We start from the raw sequence: 20842 nt of genomic DNA, 5'->3' as shown, positions 1-20842 counted from the left end.
TGGAGATCCTCAGGGCCCCGGATGGCAACCCCCCCTCTTTTTTTTTTTAATAAAATTTTTTTTTTCATTAATTTTTTTATATATATTTTTTTTTAATTTTGTTTGTATTTATTAAAAAAATAAAAAATATATATAAAAAAAAAAGAAAAGGGGGGGGGGGGAATGGCCATCTGGGGCCCTGAGGATCTACAGGCTCCTTAGAAAAACAAAAAAAAAGGGAGTTGCCATCCGGGCCCCTGGGAACCTCCGGGCCCCTTACAGGTGTGCTGCCTGTACCCCCCCCCCCCCTGATGGCGGCCCTGGGCGACAATCTTCAGTACTCGATATTTTCCATAGGAGACGCATTAAAAGCCTCCTATAGGTCATCAGTTTAGTGCAGAGATCCTGCGGTTGTTCAGGAACTACAACTCCCATCATGCCCAGTCAAGGTGTCCCCTATAGGGAAGCGTGTTAATTGGACGGTAGAGCGTCTTTTCTGCAAAACGCACTAAAAAGCGCTTAGGTGTGAATCAGTAGACCCCCACCTCGTAGCGTCACGTAATTCTAAGCGCCCGTTCTGCAATCCTGCTGGGAAGAAGTCGCATTCTTGGATTTCGGAGGGCGCTAATAACGGCTCCGCCTTGGCTGTTCTGGGGCATGCTGGGACTTGTAGTGCACCACCTGGGGGAGGCGCTGTGCCGCACACTTGTGGCTTCCTCCTTTGCTATGTACAGAACATGTGGCGTGTGTCTGCACAGCGCCGCCGGGGATCGAGTTGAAGAGGTGTGGCAGAGGAAAGGGGCCGGCAGCTGTCCACCCCCCCGGCCCCACCCCCCCTCCTCGTTCTTTCCGATCGTCAGGCTCAGCCGCTTCCACTCAGGGACTTTCATTCTCCAGCCCTCCCCGCTCCTCCTGGATGAGCCTCTCTCCGCTCGGAAAGCCGCCGGCATGCTTCCCTGGAGAAGGAGCAAGTTCGTGTTGGCCAAGAAGGACAAGAAGACCAAGGGGGTCAGCTACTCCTCCCTGCTCTCCTCCTTCGTGCGCTCCTGCCCCGACCTCCTGCCCCAAACCCCCCTGGCGCGCCTGGGCAAGGTCTTCGGCGCCAGGAGGCAGAAGGTGGAGCTGAACAGAGACGACCCCTCGTACACCGTGTGGTACCTGGGCAACGCCGTCACCCTCCGCGCCAAGGGGGAGGGCTGCACGGCGGACGTGGTGGACAAGATCTGGGAGAAGAGCGAATTCGGAGGGTACAGCACCAAGATGAAGCTCTCTCTGGGCTCCCACGGCATCAGGATGACCCCCTGCCGGAAAGGCGCCAGGAAGACGGCCCACGCCTACCTCCTGCACCGCATCACCTGCTGCCTGCAGGAGACCCGCCACCCCAAAGTCTTCTCCTGGGTCTACCGGCACCAGATCAAGAACAAGGCGGTGGTGCTGAGGTGCCACGCCGTGCTGGTGTCCAAGGCGGAGAAAGCCCAAGCCATGGCGCAGACCCTTTGCCAGACCTCCCTGGCGGCCTTCAAGGAGTTTAAGAGGTTCAAGAGGCAGAGCGACTTCAGGAGGGAGCAGCAAGAACTTTTGGGGGACTTGGTGGTGCCCATGATGCCCCTGAGGAAGGTCCTCAATGGCACCTGCTCCTATAACCCTCCTTCGGAGAGAAGTAAGACCGTGCCTAGGCTCAGCTCCATCCTAGAGGAAGAGGAGGACGCTGAGGAAGAGAGGACAGACAGGCGCAGGACCCCCGTCCTCATCAGGGACCACTTCATTTCCCACCAGCAGGAGAAGGACGCTATTCTAGAACTGGCCCAGGAACTGAGGAGACTGAGCATCCAACGGGAACTGGCCAAAAAAATCCAATTCATGTCCACCACACACATCCCAGACTGGAAGTGGGCGCTACAGACTATTTGTTGACTCTGAACTTTTTCGTGACTCCCCCAAATCTATACCATCTCCAGGACCATCCCATCTCCAGGAACATCCCATCTCCAGGACCATCCCATCTCCAGGAACATCCCATCTCCAGGACCATCCCATCTCCAGGAACATGGCTTCCTTCAAGTCCCATCTAACCCCCGCAGGTCTGTTGGTCTGGAATACAGGTGACCTAAGCTCTTCTGGGTGGTTAGTGAATGATGGTAAAGACTCTGCTTAGTGGAAGAGCTAGCCATCTTTATTTGGGACATTGTTCATATGGGAGACAGTATATGGGATCACTGTCCATACACGAGCAGGGATATGGGATCACTGTCCATACATGAGCAGGGATATGGGATCACTGTCCATACACGAGCCAGTATATGGGATCATTGTCCATACAGGAGCCAGTATATGGGATTACTGTCCATACACAAGCAGGGATATGGGATCATTGTCCATACACAAGCAGGGATATGGGATCACTGTCCATACACGAGCAGGGATATGGGATCAATGTCCATACATGAGCCAGTATATGGGATCACTGTCCATACACGAGCAGGGATATGGGATCACTGTCCATACACAAGCAGGGATATGGGATCACTGTCCATACACGAGCAGGGATATGGGATCATTGTCCATACAGAAGCCAGTATATGGGATCACTGTCCATACGGGAGCCGGGATATGGGATCACTGTCCATACACGAGCCGGGATATGGATCACTGTCCATACACGAGCCAGGATATGGGATCACTGTCCATACGGGAGCCAGTATATGGGATCACTGTCCATACACGAGATGGGATCACTGTCCATACGGGAGCCAGTATATGGGATCATTGTCCATACGGGAGCCAGTATATGGGATCACTGTCCATACAGTAGCCAGTATATGGGATCACTGTCCATACAGGAGCTGGGATATGGGATCATTGTCCATACAGGAGCCAGGATATGGGATCACTGTCCATACACAAGCCGGGATATGGTATCACTGTCCATACACGAGCCGGGATATGGGATCACTGTCCATACACGAGCCAGTATATAGGATCACTGTCCATACAGGAGCCGGGATATGGGATCACTGGCCATAGGAGCCGGAATATGATCATTGTCCATAGGAGCCGGGAAATGGGATCACTGTCCATACACGAGCCGGGATCACTGTCCATACACGAGTTGGGATATGGGATCACTGTCCATACACGAGCCGGGATATGGGATCACTGTCCATACACGAGCCGGGATCACTGTCCATACACGAGTTGGGATATGGGATCACTGTCCATACACGAGCCGGGATATGGGATCACTGTCCATACAGGAGCCGGGATATGGGATCACTGTCCATACACGAGCCTGGATCACTGTCCATACACGAGCCGGGATATGAGATCACTGTCCATACACAAGCAGGGATATGGGATCACTGTCCATACACGAGCCGGGATCACTGTCCATACACGAGCCGGGATATGAGATCACTGTCCATACACAAGCAGGGATATGGGATCACTGTCCATACACGAGCCGGGATCACTGTCCATACACGAGCCGGGATATGAGATCACTGTCCATACACAAGCAGGGATATGGGATCACTGTCCATACACGAGCCGGGATCACTGTCCATACACGAGCCGGGATATGAGATCACTGTCCATACACAAGCAGGGATATGGGATCACTATCCATACACGAGCAGGGATATCGGATCACTGTCCATACACAAGTCAGTGTTTTAGCTGTCTTCTCATACAATAAGTATATGGGCAGGTTTGGGTCGAGGGATAGGTAGAAGAAGTGGCAGGAGGGGAGTGCAGCCATAGTTCCCAGGTCCTGGAAGGGGCACACTACGGCCATTGGGTGGTAAAGGACCTTGTCCCAGCGTTGTGTACAGGTGATGACAGCAAATATAAAGAAATGGCCAGCATGCTGGAAATCCTCAGAGTTGCACGTTATCAGCAGGTGGGGACGAAGCGGACAATTATCATTCACTATCCGGGACTGCGGGTGTCCGGTCCTTACACTGCCAGGAGGTTCTACCCCACGCCATGCCCCCGAGGAGCGGTCAGCGTGTATTGTATGGAGTGATGTCCGGATCACAGTCTCTGGACACATCCAATGATTCTGCCAATAAATCTTCTCATTTCACCTCTTCCTGTCCGAATCTCTGATTCCTGATGTGATCCGTCATTTGTTACTTCATTTATATTATTGTTACTTTGTGTCATTGAAGGGATGCATGTTATACTACATGTATGTGTCATGTGATCATACAGGGTGTCATGGGATCATACAGTGGCCTCAGTGTTCCCCCCCCCTATATCAGAGTTCCCATCTACACCAGAGGCCTCAGTGTTCCCCACTTACATCAGAGTCCCCAGAGCATCCCTTATGTCAGAGTCCCCAGAGCATCCCTTATGTCAGAGTCCCCAGAGCATCCCTTATGTCAGAGTCCCCAGAGCATCCCTTATGTCAGAGTCCCCAGAGTTCTCCCTTACATCAGAGTCTGCAGAGTCCCCCCCTTACAGTGAAAGGGAACTCTGTGGACTCTGATGTAAAGGGGGAACTCTGTGTACTCTGATGTAAAGGGGGAACTCTTGTTATTAACTTTATATGATTAGAAATTTTATTTAATAGCAAAATATATCGAAATTTTATACTATAAAAAATAAATAGCTGTGTGCCGCTAAAGTGTTTGGGTTTGACATGAAGAAAAGGGGGCGGCGGCTCCGTGTCCCCAATAGCGAGATTCTTCTTCTCTATATGTCCTGGTGACCACTATCACTGAGACTGGAAGGGAAAGAAAGTCCCAAATTTTGGGTTGTCACCAGAACAGGAAGCGAGAGGAAATCTTCCAATTGGGGACACTTATTTTTATGAGAAGAGATTTCCTCTCACTTTGGAAAGGTATCTCACTTCCTGTTGATACTACAGGACAGGAAGTGAAGAGAAATCCCCCTAATGAGACGCTGGCAGAGGTTGGATGGAGTCAGGGAGAGTTCTAACCCCTGTGAGATATATTTATCCCGTTGGGGAGATTGACCTTCACGTCCTGTCACATAACCAGAGAGGAAATCCCTGCAAATTAAGGGAATACCTTGAAGACCTCCAGGTCACCAGAACTAGTGTCCCCCATTGGAAGATTTCCCTTCTGGTGACACCCTGATGGAGGCTCTCTACCATGTGATCAGTCGTGTCCAATCACAGCTGATCACGATGTAAACAAGAACAGCCATTGGTCGGCTTAGAGGAGAGACGATCAGCGGCGCTCTTGACGGGGGGTTTGCGCTGATTGTTTATCAGTGCAGCCCCCCTTGGATGCCTGCCCAGGACCACCAACATGCCGCCCAGGACCGCCAGGGAAGCCCCTAACATGTGGATGGCCAGGTACATCCACATGTGCCAACTTTTGCCCAACATATGCCAATCAGTGCCCACGAATGGGCACTGAATGGCACCATTATAGAACTAATAAAATCAGTGATGCCCAGCAATGCCACCTATCAGTGTCCCTCAGTGCCCATCTGTGCTACCTATCAGTGCCACCTATAAGTAACCATAAGTACCCATCAGTGTCGCCTATGAATGCCCATCGGTTCCGCCTATGAGTGCCCATCGGTTCCGCCTATGAGTTCCCATCAGTGTCGCCTATGAGTGCCCATCAGTGTCGCCTATGAGTGCCCATCGGTTCCGCCTATGAGTGCCCATCAGTGTCGCCTATGAGTGCCCATGAGTGTCGCCTATGACTGTCGCCTGTGACTATCTGCTTCTGGTGGCATGTGACTATCTGCTTCTGGTGGCATGTGACTATCTACATCTGGTGGCATGTGACTATCTGCTTCTGGTGGCATGTGGCTGTGGCAATCTGCATCTGGTGGCATGAGGCTGTGGCAATCTGCATCTGGTGGCATGTGGCAATCTGCATCTGGTGGCAATCTTCTACTGGTTGGTTGTGACTGTGGCATGTGGCAATCTGGTGGCATGGACTGTTGCATGTGACTCTGCATCTGGTGGCATGTGGCAATCTGCTTCTGGTGGCATGTGGCAATCTGCTTCTGGTGGCATGTGACTATCTGCTTCTGGTGGCATGTGACTGTAGCAATCTGCATCTGGTGGCATGTGACTGTGGCAATCTGCTTCTGGTGGCATGTGACTGTGGCTGGTGGCATGTGACTATCTGCATCTGGTGGCATGTGACTGTGGCAATCTGCATCTGGTGGCATGTGACTGTGGCAATCTGCATCTGGTGGCATGTGGCAATCTGCATCTGGTGGCATGTGACTGTGGCAATCTGCATCTGGTGGCAATCTTCTACTGGTTGGTTGTAACTGTGGCATGTGGCAATCTGGTGGCATGTGACTGTTGCATGTGACTCTGCATCTGGTGGCATGTGACTGTTGCATGTGACTCTGCATCTGGTGGCATGTGACTGTGGCTGCGGCTGGTGGCATGTGACTGTCTGCATCTGGTGGCTGTGGCTGGTGGCAGGCAACGTGGCAAGTACCAATCTGGTGGCAGATTCTGACACCATAACAACCATAGTGTTGTGATGATTGAAGTGCCAACACCAGACATTTCCTGACAAATTGGCCACGAAAAACCACATCTTCGACCACCCCCCCCCCCCATCTGCAGGGGAGACAATCATTATCCCCCCCCCCCCATCTGCAGGGGAGACAATTATTATACCCCCCCCCCCCATCTGCAGGGGAGACAATTATTATACCCCCCCCCCCACTGTATAACTGAGGGCAGTTGTATTTGTTCAGTCCATATGCAGGCTGTACTGCCTGGCAATACTGCCTGGTGATGCTCTTTCTCAGTGGCTCTGATTGGAAACAATAGACACACTTGTTGGGCTTTCCTGCAGCCCCCCCATTTACTTGTCTTGGTGTCACAGGGACAGGAAATGAGGGGGAATCTCCCCACGTGGGGGTCACACACACAATTATAAATCTGAATTGAATTGTAACTTTTCCAGAACTGTAAAGAATAAAACTTGGCGAGGGACTGAGGATCGGCTTCTAATAATCGTTCAGCACACAAAGGGACTGGAAATCCTCCAATCACGGGACTCCGGATGACGCAGGAGGAGGATTGCGAATGTTTGTATAATAACAGCGACGAGCGTCATGGAATCGCACAGAGGGTTATAACAGGTCACCGCGAGGGAGGGCATGTCTATGGGGGTACAATGGGCACTATATGGGGGTATAATGGGCACTATATGGGGGTAGAATGGGCACTATATGGGGGTATAATGGGCACTATATGGGGGTATAATGGGCACTATATGGGGGTACAATGGGCATGTCTTTGGGGGTATAATGGGCACTATATGGGGGTACAATGGGCATGTCTTTGGGGGTATAATGGGCACTATATGGGGGTATAATGGGCATGTCTTTGGGGGTATAATGGGCATGTCTTTGGGGGTATAATGGGCACTATATGGGGGTATAATGGGCATGTCTTTGGGGGTATAATGGAAACTATATGGGGGTATAATGGACACTATATGGGGGTATATTATGCGGGGTCTATGGGGGTATAATGGGCACTATATGGGGGTATAATGGGCACTATATGGGGGGTATAATGGACACTATATGGGGGTATATTATGAGGGGTCTATGGGGGTATAATGGGCACTATATGGGGGTATAATGGGCACTATATGGGGGGTATAATGGACACTATATGGGGGTATATTATGAGGGGTCTATGGGGGTACAATGGGCACTATATGGGGGTATAATGGGCACTATATGGGGGTATATTATGAGGGGTCTATGGGAATATAATGGGCAGTATATGGGAGTATAATGTGCACTATATGGGAGTATAATGGGCACTATATGGGAGTATAATGGGCATGTCTTTGGGGGTATAATGGACACTATATGGGGGTATAATGGACACTATATGGGGGTATAATGAGCACTATATGGGGGTATAATGGACACTATATGGGGGTATAATGGACACTATATGGGGGTATAATAGGCATGTCTTTGGGGGTATAATGGGGAGTATATCAGGGGTATATTATGGGGGGTATAATGCAGAATATATGGGGATATATTATGGGGAGTATATCAGGGGTATATAATGAGAGACCGATGGGTTGTCTATGGGGGTGCATTGAGTATATGGGGGTATATTATAAGGGGTATATGGAGGTATATTGAGTATAATGGGTAGTATATGGGGGGGGTCTATGGGTATATATTGGGTATGATGGGGAGTATATCAGGGGTATATTATAAGAGGTATAATAGGGGCATATGGGGGGGGTCTATGGAGGTATATTGGGGTTCTATGGGGATATGATGAGGGTATATGGGGGGGGGGGTATATTGTGGAGTATATGGGGGGGTATATTATGAGGGTATATGGGGGGGGGGGTAGATTGTGGAGTATATGGGGGGGATATATTGTGGAGTATATGGGGGGGGGTATATTATGAGGGTATATGGGGGGGGATATATTGTGGAGTATATGGGGGGGGGGGGGTATATTGTGGAGTATATGGGGGGGGTATATTATGAGGGTATATGGGGGGGGATATATTGTGGAGTATATGGGGGGGGGGGTATATTGTGGAGTATATGGGGGGGGTATATTATCAGGGATATATTATGGGGGGCATATCAGGTAAAATGGGGGCATGTTGAGTGTAATGGGGGGGGGGGGGTGTCAGGGGAATATAATGGGGATACAAGGGGGGGGGTATATGGGGGAAGGGAGGGGGGGGGGTTCAGCACCCAATAGGATGGAAGCATGAAATTCCAACAATTCACAAAATGGGAATCTCCGCCTCCAGTAACCGTCACACTCATGTCAGAGAAGCACTACAAGTCCCAGCACTCCCAGCCTGCAGGTTGGTTTTCAGGAAGCTATGTACAGCACTCTGCCGGCCCCTCCCACCAGCCACGATCTGCCTGCATTGCATAGAGAAGCACAGAGAAATGTAACCAGGTAGAAGGAAGCGGGTCCAACACATGGCTGGTTGGGGGGGGGGGGGGTGTCCAGGCTGTGCAGCAAATCTCCCCTCCTTAGTCTTCATCCAGTGTTGGGGCGGGGCAGATGTATGGCGGTGACCATAGCGCCGGGTCATCCTTCTCCTGAAACAAGCATGTTGCCAGGTAAGATTTCATATATATTCTCCCTGAATCATCCCCTCCCCCGCAGTCTTATTGTGACAGGTACTCTTTACAGAATCCGGCAGATTTCCAGCGGAATTTTTTTATTTTATTTTTTTTGAAACGTCTGTGTTTGTGTGTAATCACCGTCCGCCGCAATCCCGCCAATCACATGACCACCGATCCACGGGGGCCGACGTCACACCTCCCGCCAGGTGTGTTTGGAGGTAAACAGGCGACGGCGCCCAGAACAACGACTCCGCCCAGAACAATGACTCCGCCCCGCACGTGTGTCGTCAGCCCAATGAGAGGAAGGAGCTGAACTAAAATGTAACACGTGAGAACACGCAACATAAAAAACTCACAGGAATGAGATGTCACTCCCGTATAATATATCTTATACAGTGCCTGGAAAAAGTATTCATACCCCTTAAAATGTCCCACATTTTCTCATGTTACACCCAAAAACCTAAATGTATTTTATTGGGATTTTATGTGAGAGACACAAAGTGTCACATGATTGTGAAGTGGAAGGAAAATGATACAAATAAATATGTGAAAAGTGTGGGGGGGGGGCATTTGTATGGCGCCCCCCCGGAGTCAATACTTTGTAGAACCCCCTTTCTCTACAAGTCTTTTTGGGGGTGTCTCTACCAGCTTTGCACATCTAGAGAGGGACATTTCTCCTCCATTCTTCTTCTCTGTAAAATATCCCAAGCTCTGTCAGATTGGATGGAGAGCGTCTGTGATCAGCAATTTTCAGGTCTTGCCACAGATTCTCAATGGGATTTAGGTCTGGACTGTGATTGGGCCATTCTAACACATGAATATGCTTTGATCTAAACCATTCCATTGTAGCTCTGGCTGTACTTTAGGGTCGTTGTCCTGCTGGAAGGGGAACCCCCCCCCCCCGGTCTCAAGTCTTTTCTTCTAAGATTGTCCTGTATTTGTCTCCATCCATCTTCCCATCAACTCTGACCAGCTTCCCTGTCCCTGCTGGAGAAAAGCATCCCCACCACATGATGCTGCCACCACCATGTTTCACGGTGGGGATGGTGTGTTCAGGGGGATGGGCAGTGTTAGTTTCCCCCACACACAGTAACATTTTGGTGTCATGCGTGACCAGAGCACCTTCTTCCACACGTTTGCTGTGTCCCCCTCCCCCACACGTTTGCTGTGTCCCCTCCCCCACATGTTTGCTGTGTCCCCCTCCCCCACATGTTTGCTGTGTCCCCCTCCCCCACATGTTTGCTGTGTCCCCTCCCCCACATGTTTGCTGTGTCCCCTCCCCCACATGTTTGCTGTGTCCCCTCCCCCACACGTTTGCTCTGTCCCCTCCCCCACACGTTTGCTGTGTCCCCTCCCCCACATGTTTGCTGTGTCCCCTCCCCCACATGTTTGCTGTGTCCCCTCCCCCACACGTTTGCTGTGTCCCCTCCCCCACATGTTTGCTGTGTCCCCTCCCCCACATGGCTTCTCTTTGCAGGACTTCTTATGTCTTTCTTCCTCCAATGTCTTTCTTCTTGTCTCTCTTCCATAAAGGGCAGATGTGTGGAGAGACCACTAATAGTTGTCCTGTGGACAGATTCTCCCCCCTGAGCTGTGCAGCTCCTCCAGAGTTACCATGGGGCCTCTTGCTGCTTCTCTGATGAACGCTCTCCTTGCTCGGCCCGGTCAGTTTAGGTGGACGGCCGTGTCTTGGTAGGTTTATGGTTGTGCCATACTCTTTCCATTTCCCGATGATGGATTGAACAGAAGCTCCGTGAGATCTTCTTATAACCTAACCCTGCTTTATACTTCTCCACAACTTTATCCCTGACCTGTCTGGTGTGTTCCTCGGCCTTCATGATGCTGTTTGTTCACTAAGGTTCTCTAACAAACCTCTGAGGGCTTCACAGAACAGCTGTATTTATACTGAGATTATATTCTATTTCTATGTACTAATTAGGTGACTTCTGAAGGCAATTGGTTCCTCTAGATTTTAGTTATCAGAGTAAAGGGGGCTGAATACAAATGTCCCTCCCCCCACACTTTTCACAGATTTATTTGTATAATTTTCCTTCCACTTCACAATCATGTGACACTTTGTGTCTCTCACATAAAATCCCAATAAAATACATTTAAGTTTTTGGGTGTAACATGAGAACATGTGGGGAATTTCAAGGGGTATGAATACTTTTTCCTGTCTCTGTGTATAGAGGGGTGTGAATACCTTTTTCTGTCTCTGTATATAGAGGGGTATGAATACTTTTTCCTGTCTCTGTATATAGAGGGGTATGAATACTTTTTCCAGGCTCTGTCTATAGAGGGGTATGAATACTTTTTCCAGGCACTGTGTATAGAGGGGTATGAATACTTTTTCCTGTCTCTGTATATAGAGGGGTATGAATACTTTTTCCAGGCACTGTGTATAGAGGGGTATAAATACTTTTTCCAGGCTCTGTCTATAGAGGGGTATGAATACTTTTTCCAGGCTCTGTCTATAGAGGGGTATGAATACTTTTTCAAGGCACTGTATATAGAGGGGTATGAATACTTTTTCCAGGCACTGTATTCAGAGGGGTGTAAATACTTTTTCCAGGCTCTGTATATAGAGGGGTATGAATACTTTTTCCAGGCGCTGTATATAGAGGGGTATGAATACTTTTTCCAGGCTCTGCCTATAGAGGGGTATGAATACTTTTTCCAGGCGCTGTGTATAGAGGGGTATGAATACTTTTTCCAGGCGCTGTCTATAGAGGGGTATGAATACTTTTTCCAGGCTCTGTCTATAGAGGGGTATGAATACTTTTTCCTGTCTCTGTGTATAGAGGGGTATGAATACTTTTCCCAGGCGCTGTGTATAGAGGGGTATGAATACTTTTTCCTGTCTCTGTGTATAGAGGGGTGTGAATACTTTTTCCAGGCGCTGTCTATAGAGGGGTATGAATACTTTTTCCAGGCACTGTGTATAGAGGGGTATGAATACTTTTTCCAGGCTCTGTCTATAGAGGGGTATGAATACTTTTTCCTGTCTCTGTGTATAGAGGGGTATGAATACTTTTTCCTGTCTCTGTATATAGAGGGGGTATGAATACTTTTTCCAGGCTCTGTGTATAGAGGGGTATGAATACTTTTTCCTGTCTCTGTATATAGAGGGGGTATGAATACTTTTTCCAGGCTCTGTCTATAGAGGGGTATGAATACTTTTTCCAGGCTCTGTCTATAGAGGGGTATGAATACTTTTTCCAGGCACTGTCTATAGAGGGGTATGAATACTTTTTCTAGGCTCTGTGTATAGAGGGGTATAAATACTTATTCCAGGCTCTGTATATAGAGGGGTATGAATACTTTTTCCAGGCGCTGTCTATAGAGGGGTATGAATACTTTTTCCAGGCTCTGTCTATAGAGGGGTATGAATACTTTTTCCAGGCTCTGTCTATAGAGGGGTATGAATACTTTTTCCTGTCTCTGTATATAGAGGGGGTATGAATACTTTTTCCTGTCTCTGTATATAGAGGGGTATGAATACTTTTTCCAGGCTCTGTCTATAGAGGGGGTATGAATACTTTTTCCAGGCGCTGTGTATAGAGGGGTATGAATACTTTTTCCTGTCTCTGTGTATAGAGGGGTATGAATACTTTTTCCTGTCTCTGTATATAGTGGGGTATGAATACTTTTTCCAGGCTCTGTCTATAGAGGGGTATGAATACTTTTTCCAGGCTCTGTCTATAGAGGGGTATGAATACTTTTTCCAGGCTCTGTCTATAGAGGGGTATGAATACTTTTTCCTGTCTCTGTGTATAGAGGGGTATGAATACTTTTTCCTGTCTCTGTATATAGAGGGGGTATGAATACTTTTTCCAGGCTCTGTGTATAGAGGGGTATGAATACTTTTTCCTGTCTCTGTCTATAGAGGGGTATGAATACTTTTTCCAGGCTCTGTCTATAGAGGGGTATGAATACTTTTTCCAGGCTCTGTCTATAGAGGGGTATGAATACTTTTTCCAGGCTCTGTCTATAGAGGGGTATGAATATTTTTCCCAGGCGCTGTATATAGAGGGGTATGAATACTTTTTCCTGTCTCTGTGTATAGAGGGGTATGAATACTTTTTCTAGGCTCTGTATATAGAGGGGTATGAATACTTTTTCCTGTCTCTGTATATAGAGGGGTATGAATACTTTTTCCAGGCTCTGTCTATAGAGGGGTATGAATACTTTTTCCTGTCTCTGTATATAGAGGGGTATGAATACTTTTTCCAGGCGCTGTCTATAGAGGGGTATGAATACTTTTTCCAGGTGCTGTATATAGAGGGGTATGAATACTTTTTCCAGGTGCTGTATATAGAGGGGTATGAATACTTTTTCCAGGCTCTGTCTATAGAGGGGTGTGAATACTTTTTCCATGCTCTGTATATAGAGGGGTATGAATACTTTTTCCAGGCTCTGTCTATAGAGGGGTATGAATACTTTTTCCAGGCTCTGTCTATAGAGGGGTGTGAATACTTTTTCCAGGCTCTGTACATAGAGGGGTATGAATACTTTTTCCAGGCTCTGTATATAGAGGGGTATGAATACTTTTTCCAGGCTCTGTCTATAGAGGGGTGTGAATACTTTTTCCAGGCTCTGTATATAGAGGGGTATGAATACTTTTTCCAGGCACTGTCTATAGAGGGGTATGAATACTTTTTCCAGGCACTGTCTATAGAGGGGTATGAATACTTTTTCCAGGCTCTGTCTATAGAGGGGTATGAATACTTTTTCCTGTCTCTGTATATAGAGGGGGTATGAATACTTTTTCCAGGCTCTGTCTATAGAGGGGGTATGAATACTTTTTCCAGGCGCTGTGTATAGAGGGGTATGAATACTTTTTCCAGGCTCTGTGTATAGAGGGGTATGAATACTTTTTCCTGTCTCTGTATATAGAGGGGTATGAATACTTTTTCCAGGCTCTGTGTATAGAGGGGTATGAATACTTTTTCCTGTCTCTGTATATAGAGGGGGTATGAATACTTTTTCCAGGCTCTGTATATAGAGGGGTATGAATACTTTTTCCAGGCACTGTATATAGAGGGGTATGAATACTTTTCCCAGGCTCTGTCTATAGAGGGGTATGAATACTTTTTCCAGGCTCTGTCTATAGAGGGGTATGAATACTTTTTCCTGTCTCTGTGTATAGAGGGGTATGAATACTTTTTCCAGGCTCTGTCTATAGAGGGGTATGAATACTTTTTCCAGGCTCTGTGTATAGAGGGGTATGAATACTTTTTCCAGGCTCTGTCTATAGAGGGGTATGAATACTTTTTCCTGTCTCTGTATATAGAGGGGTATGAATACTTTTTCCAGGCTCTGTGTATAGAGGGGTATGAATACTTTTTCCAGGCTCTGTATCTGGAAGGCGGTGATGTCACTCCTGTACCATGTGACATATTAGGTGGTTGGAGGTCGATGTGTTGGATCGGTGACCTCCCCTCCCCCCCGAGGGGGCGGATCGTCTCAGTAAATTGTATTGGATATCGATCGCTTTGCGTCCGATCGGCGGTGATTGGAGCCTCCGGAGGTGGGGGCGGGGAGACGATGGAAATCCGTTACCCTTCATGTGATTTATAGACTTGGCCTGAGAAATGATCGATGAGCGACGAGCGTTTCCTGGAATTCCCACAAATCCACACGATGGCGTCTGACGCGGAGCGTTCTTTGTTTTTATGTTTTCATTCCTGGAAAAAATAATTCATGGAAAGGCGCCGGTTGCGAGTTTTTGTGCGAACTCACGCGTTTTGTTGCGCTTTTTTGCGCGTTTTTCTGCTCAAATGGAAAAAAAAACAGTCTAATAATAAAATAGTAATAATACAGGAATAAATAAATGTGAAATAAATACCCAAATAACTAAAAATCATCATAAATAAGTAAAATGAAGGAACAAAATGTAACAATACAATAAAAAATAATAAATAACTTCTAACCTTAAACAAAATACATTATTATTAATAATAAAATAACAACAAACTCCCCGAACTCCATCCGAGAAATAATAATAATAATAATTTATTTTGTGTTGGGGGTGGTTGAGTTATTTATTATTATTTCATTTTTTTAAGGGGTTAATTATTTATTTATTGTTACTTAGTATTAATTTGTTGAATTTATTTATTGATGATTTTTATTTATTTGTGTGTTTATTTTACATTTATATATTCAATTATTATTATTTGATTGATAATAATAATAAAAAATCAATAACCCCTAACCTAAACCTTTTTTTTTTGTTTTGCACATAAGTTATTTTTCTCCTTCACTGATAAGCACTGATGAGGCGGCACTGATAAGGTGGCACTGATGGGCACTGATAAGCACTTATTAGGCGGCACTGATGAGGTGGCACTGATTAGGCGGCACTGATGAGGTGGCACTGATTAGGCGGCACTGATGAGGTGGCACTGATTAGGCGGCACTGATAAGGTGGCACTGATGGGCACTGATAAGCACTTATTAGGCGGCACTGATGAGGTGGCACTGATTAGGTGGCACTGATGAGGCTGCACTTATGGCACTAATGAGGCAGCACTGGTAGGTGGCACTGATAAGCACTTATTAGGCTGCACTGATGAGGCGGCACTGATGAGCACCAATTAGGCGGCACTGGTATGTGGCACTGATGAGGCTGCACTGATAAGGTGGCACTGATGGGCACTGATAAGCACTAATTAGGCGGCACTTCTGGGTACTGATTAGACGGCACTGATGAGGCTGCACTTATGGCACTGATGAGGCGGCACTGGTAAGTGGCACTGATGAGCACTTATTAGGCGGCACTGATGAGGCTGCACTGATGGGCACTGATACTGTAAGGGGGCACTAATGCGCACTGGAGAGTTTGCACTGATGAGGTGGCATTGATGAGCACCGATGATCCGGCACTGATGGGCACTAAGGGACACTGATAGGTGGCACTGATGAGGCAGCACTGAGGGGCACTGATACTGTAAGGTGGCACTGATAGGTCACCAGGACCGATCGAGGGTGTAAATCTTCCCAACGGGGACACAGACAGCAATACAGGGGGTCCACCCCTCCCCCGCCATAATAATATTATAATTATTGTTTTCTGATGATAAATCCGATGAGGTTTTTTTTTTGCTGGAAAGAATTGCGACTCAAAGAAAGATGACGTGATCGATATTCCTCTGCGATCGATGTGGAGGGGGTCTGCTGAGGAAAGGGTTACCATGGCGATATCACCGTCTCCATTCAGCAGAAGTGTGTCAGTGCGCAACTGACTCCGTCCCCACCCACCCGGCGACGTCACACCTGTTACCATGACGACGTTCCCTCCAAACCAAGAGACGATCGATCGGATCGCACTAAATCTTTCCCCCCTTCCCCCGATCCTCCTCACCGATCGTAATCCCGGATCACCAGAGAAAAGAGGAGACTTCTTGTGAACTGGACACTATTCCTCCCACTGACACCAATGATGGGACACTATTCCACCCACTGACACCAATGATGGGACTCTATTCCTCCCACTGACACCAATGATGGGACACTATTCCCCCCACTGACACCAATGATGGGACACTATTCCTCCCACTGACACCAATGATGGGACACTATTCCTCCCACTGACACCAATGATGGGACTCTATTCCTCCCACTGACACCAATGATGGGACACTATTCCTCCCACTGACACCAATGATGGGACACTATTCCCCCCACTGACACCAATGATGGGACACTATTCCTCCCACTGACACCAATGATGGGACACTATTCCCCCCACTGACACCAATGATGGGACACTATTCCCCCACTGACACCAATGATGGGACACTATTCCTCCCACTGACACCAATGATGGGACACTATTCCTCCCACTGATACCAATGATGGGACACTATTCCTCCCACTGACACCAATGATGGGACGCTATTCCTCCCACTGACACCAATGATGGGACACTATTCCTCCCACAGACACCAATGATGGGACACTATTCCCCCCACTGACACCAATGATGGGACACTATTCCCCCCACTGACACCAATGATGGGACACTATTCCTCCCACTGACACCAATGATGGGACACTATTCCTCCCACTGACACCAATGATGGGACACTATTCCCCCCACTGACACCAATGATGGGACACTATTCCCCCCACTGACACCAATGATGGGACACTATTGCCCCCACTGACACCAATGATGGGACACTATTCCCCCCACTGACACCAATGATGGGACACTATTCCTCCCACTGACACCAATGATGGGACACTATTCCTCCCACTGACACCAATGATGGGACACTATTCCTCCCACTGACACCAATGATGGGACACTCTTCCCCCCACTGACACCAGTGATGGGACACTATTCCCCCCACTGACACCAATGATGGGACACTATTGCCCCCACTGACACCAATGATGGGACACTATTCCTCCCACTGACACCAATGATGGGACACTATTCCTCCCACTGACACCAATGATGGGACACTATTCCTCCCACTGACACCAATGATGGGACACTCTTCCCCCCACTGACACCAGTGATGGGACACTATTCCTCCCACTGACACCAATGATGGGACACTATTCCTTCCACTGACAACAATGATGGGACACTATTCCTCCCACTGACACCAATGATGGGACACTATTCCCTCCCACTGACACCAATGATGGGACACTATTCCTCCCACTGACACCAAGTTTGGTGGGGGGGTGGTTTGGTGGGGGTGGTTTGGTGATGGGGGGTAGTTTGGTTTGGTGGGGGGTGGTGGTTTGGTTTGGTGGGGGGGTGGTTTGGGGGGGGTGGTTTGGTTTGGTGGGGGGGTGGTTTGGTTCGGTGTGGGGGGTGGTTTGGTTTGGTGGGGGGGGGGGTTGGTTTGGGGGGGGGGGGGGGTTGGTTTGGGGGGGGGGGTGGTTTGGTTTGGTGCGGCGGGGGGTGGTTTGGTGGGGGGTGGTTTGGTTTGGTGGGAGGGTGGTTTGGTTTGGTGGGGGGGTGGTTTGGTGGGGGGGGTGGTTTGGATTGGTGGGGGGGTGGTTTGGGGGGGGGGTGGGGTTTTGTTTGGTGGGGGGTTGGTTTGGTTTGGTGGGGGGGGTGGTTTGGTGGGGGTGGGGGGGGGATTGTTGATGTGCAGAGTTTGTGTGCTGAGGGGCCCCAGCCATTCATGTCGGGGGTGCGGAGGGACAATGCGCGGTGATGTCATCATTGCCCTCCGACCCACTTTCAGCTTGTAACCTACTTTCCGCGCTTTTCTCGGTATCGCGTTTCGGTCTCTTCCTCGGGGAACCGAGCGCCGCGCCAGAGAATTTCCATCCCATCACACAGACGAACGTTTCTTTACGATAAACAATGAATGGAATCAGGAAATGAATGGAACGTTGTCACCTCCATTCTGTGGGATGAAATGTTCCTCCGCCACCTTCATAAACTATGTGTTGGTGCAAATCCCTTACCTGACCTCCCCGGGGGTGAGAACTACAGGCACACCTTTGTTTTTCTTCCATTTTGGTGCTCCGCTTTTTTTGGGGGGGGGGGTCGTCTGTCGGTGAAAATACCCCCCTCATTGCTCAGTCAATCGGCAAACCACCCACCACCTTGCCTGTCCGCCCTCCAGCCCCGCACTTGCCCCCCCCCCCCATCTTGGTCTTCTCCTCGGCGGCCAATACAGTCGCTTCTCCTCCCGGCCAATCGGGTCTTAAGGCCCGCTTCCTGATTGGCTCGGGAGGAGAAGCAGGAAGACGATAGCGAATATTATTAATTCGCTATTGTCACACAATTTGGTGGGATCGGGGGGCGCGGTGCTCTGTGCCCTGGGCCCGCCCTTTTCTGAAGCCAATTAGAGCCTCAGGCTGAATCATGTGCTTCAAAAAAGAAAAAGAGCCCCATTGGAATCCATGTGTCCGGCGCCCTGCATGTAGATTAGGGGGCGGGCGCATGGATTAAGGGGGGCGGCGCCCTGCATGTAGATTAGGGGGCGGGCGTATGGATTAAGGGGGGCGGCGCCCTGCATGTAGATTAGGGGGCGGGCGCATGGATTAAGGGGGCGGCACCCTGTATGTAGATTAGGGGGCAGGCGCATGGTTTAAGGGGGGCGGTGCCCTGCATGTAGATTAGGGGGTGGGCGCATGGATTAAGGGGGGCGGCACCCTGTATGTAGATTAGGGGGCGGGCGCATGGATTAAGGGGGCGGCACCCTGTATGTAGATTAGGGGGCAGGCGCATGGTTTAAGGGGGGCGGTGCCCTGCATGTAGATTAGGGGGTGGGCGCATGGATTAAGGGGGGCGGCGCCCTGTATGTAGATTAGGGGGCGGGCGCATGGATTAAGGGGGTGGCACCCTGTATGTAGATTAGGGGGCGGGCGCATGGATTAAGGGGGCGGCAACACCCCGTATGGAGCGGCCGTCACCAGAGCTGTACCTTTATATCTACAATCCCAGAGATGTACCTTTATATCTACAGTCCCAGAGCTGTACCTTTATATCTACAATCCCAAAGCTGTACCTTTATATCTACAGTCCCAGAGCTGTACCTTTATATCTACAATCCCAGAGATGTACCTTTATATCTACAATCCCAGAGCTGTACCTTTATATCTACAATCCCAAAGCTGTACCTTTATATCTACAGTCCCAGAGATGTACCTTTATATCTACAATCCCAAAGCTGTACCTTTATATCTACAATCCCAGAGATGTACCTTTATATCTACAATCCCAAAGCTGTACCTTTATATCTACAGTCCCAGAGATGTACCTTTATATCTACAATCCCAGAGCTGTACCTTTATATCTTCAATCCCAGAGATGTACCTTTATATCTACAATCCCAGAGATGTACCTTTATATCTACAATCCCAGAGATGTACCTTTATATCTACAATCCCAAAGCTGTACCTTTATATCTACAGTCCCAGAGATGTACCTTTATATCTACAATCCCAAAGCTGTACCTTTATATCTACAATCCCAGAGTTGTACCTTTATATCTACAGTCCCAGAGATGTACCTTTATATCTACAATCCCAAAGCTGTACCTTTATATCTACAATCCCAGAGATGTACCTTTATATCTACAATCCCAAAGCTGTACCTTTATATCTACAGTCCCAGAGATGTACCTTTATATCTACAATCCCAGAGCTGTACCTTTATATCTTCAATCCCAGAGATGTACCTTTATATCTACAATCCCAGAGATGTACCTTTATATCTACAATCCCAGAGCTGTACCTTTATATCTACAATCCCAGAGCTGTACCTTTATATCTACAATACCAGAGCTGTACCTTTATATCTCCAATCCCTGAGTTGTACCTTTTACCCATCATACATTAACACCTAGGCCAATTTGTGTTCAACCTGTTTATTCCATGAAACAAACTCTGCGGAATGCGCTCTGATATACGGGTCTATCCCAGCAAATCCGGGACAGAGGTCTGATATACGGGTCTGTCCCAGCAAATCCGGGACAGAGGTCTGATTTACGGGTCTATCCCAGCAAATCCGGGACAGAGGTCTGATACACGGGTCTATCCCAGCAAATCCGGGACAGAGGTCTGATATACGGGTCTATCCCAGCAAATCCGGGACAGGTCTGATATTCGGGTCTATCCCAGCAAATCCGGGACAGAGGTCTGATATATGGGTCTATCCCAGCAAATCCGGGACAGAGGTCTGATATACGGGTCTATCCCAGCAAATCCGGGACAGGTCTGATATTCGGGTCTATCCCAGCAAATCCGGGACAGAGTTCTGATATACGGGTCTATCCTAGCAAACCCGGGA

General features: G+C 48.5%; 1 protein-coding gene across 1 annotated transcript; it reads left to right on the top strand.

The window, feature by feature from the left end:
- The first annotated feature begins 744 nt into the window (after positions 1 to 744).
- Positions 745 to 1912, top strand: FAM43B (family with sequence similarity 43 member B). Its single transcript, XM_040326779.1, has one exon. The coding sequence runs from the start codon at positions 928 to 930 to the stop codon at positions 1891 to 1893; it is 966 nt and encodes a 321-aa protein (XP_040182713.1). The 5' UTR covers positions 745 to 927; the 3' UTR covers positions 1894 to 1912.
- Positions 1913 to 20842: the final 18930 nt, after the last annotated feature.

This window comes from Rana temporaria, chromosome 10 (genome assembly GCF_905171775.1).
Source record: "Rana temporaria chromosome 10, aRanTem1.1, whole genome shotgun sequence".
NCBI classification, from domain to species: domain Eukaryota; kingdom Metazoa; phylum Chordata; class Amphibia; order Anura; family Ranidae; genus Rana; species Rana temporaria.
This window is presented reverse-complemented; position numbering and strand designations above follow the sequence as displayed.

Excerpts from the sequence above, each read along its gene's own strand:
- FAM43B (XM_040326779.1), top strand. The coding sequence starts at position 928 with ATGCTTCCCTGGAGAAGGAGCAAGTTCGTGTTGGCCAAGAAGGACAAG.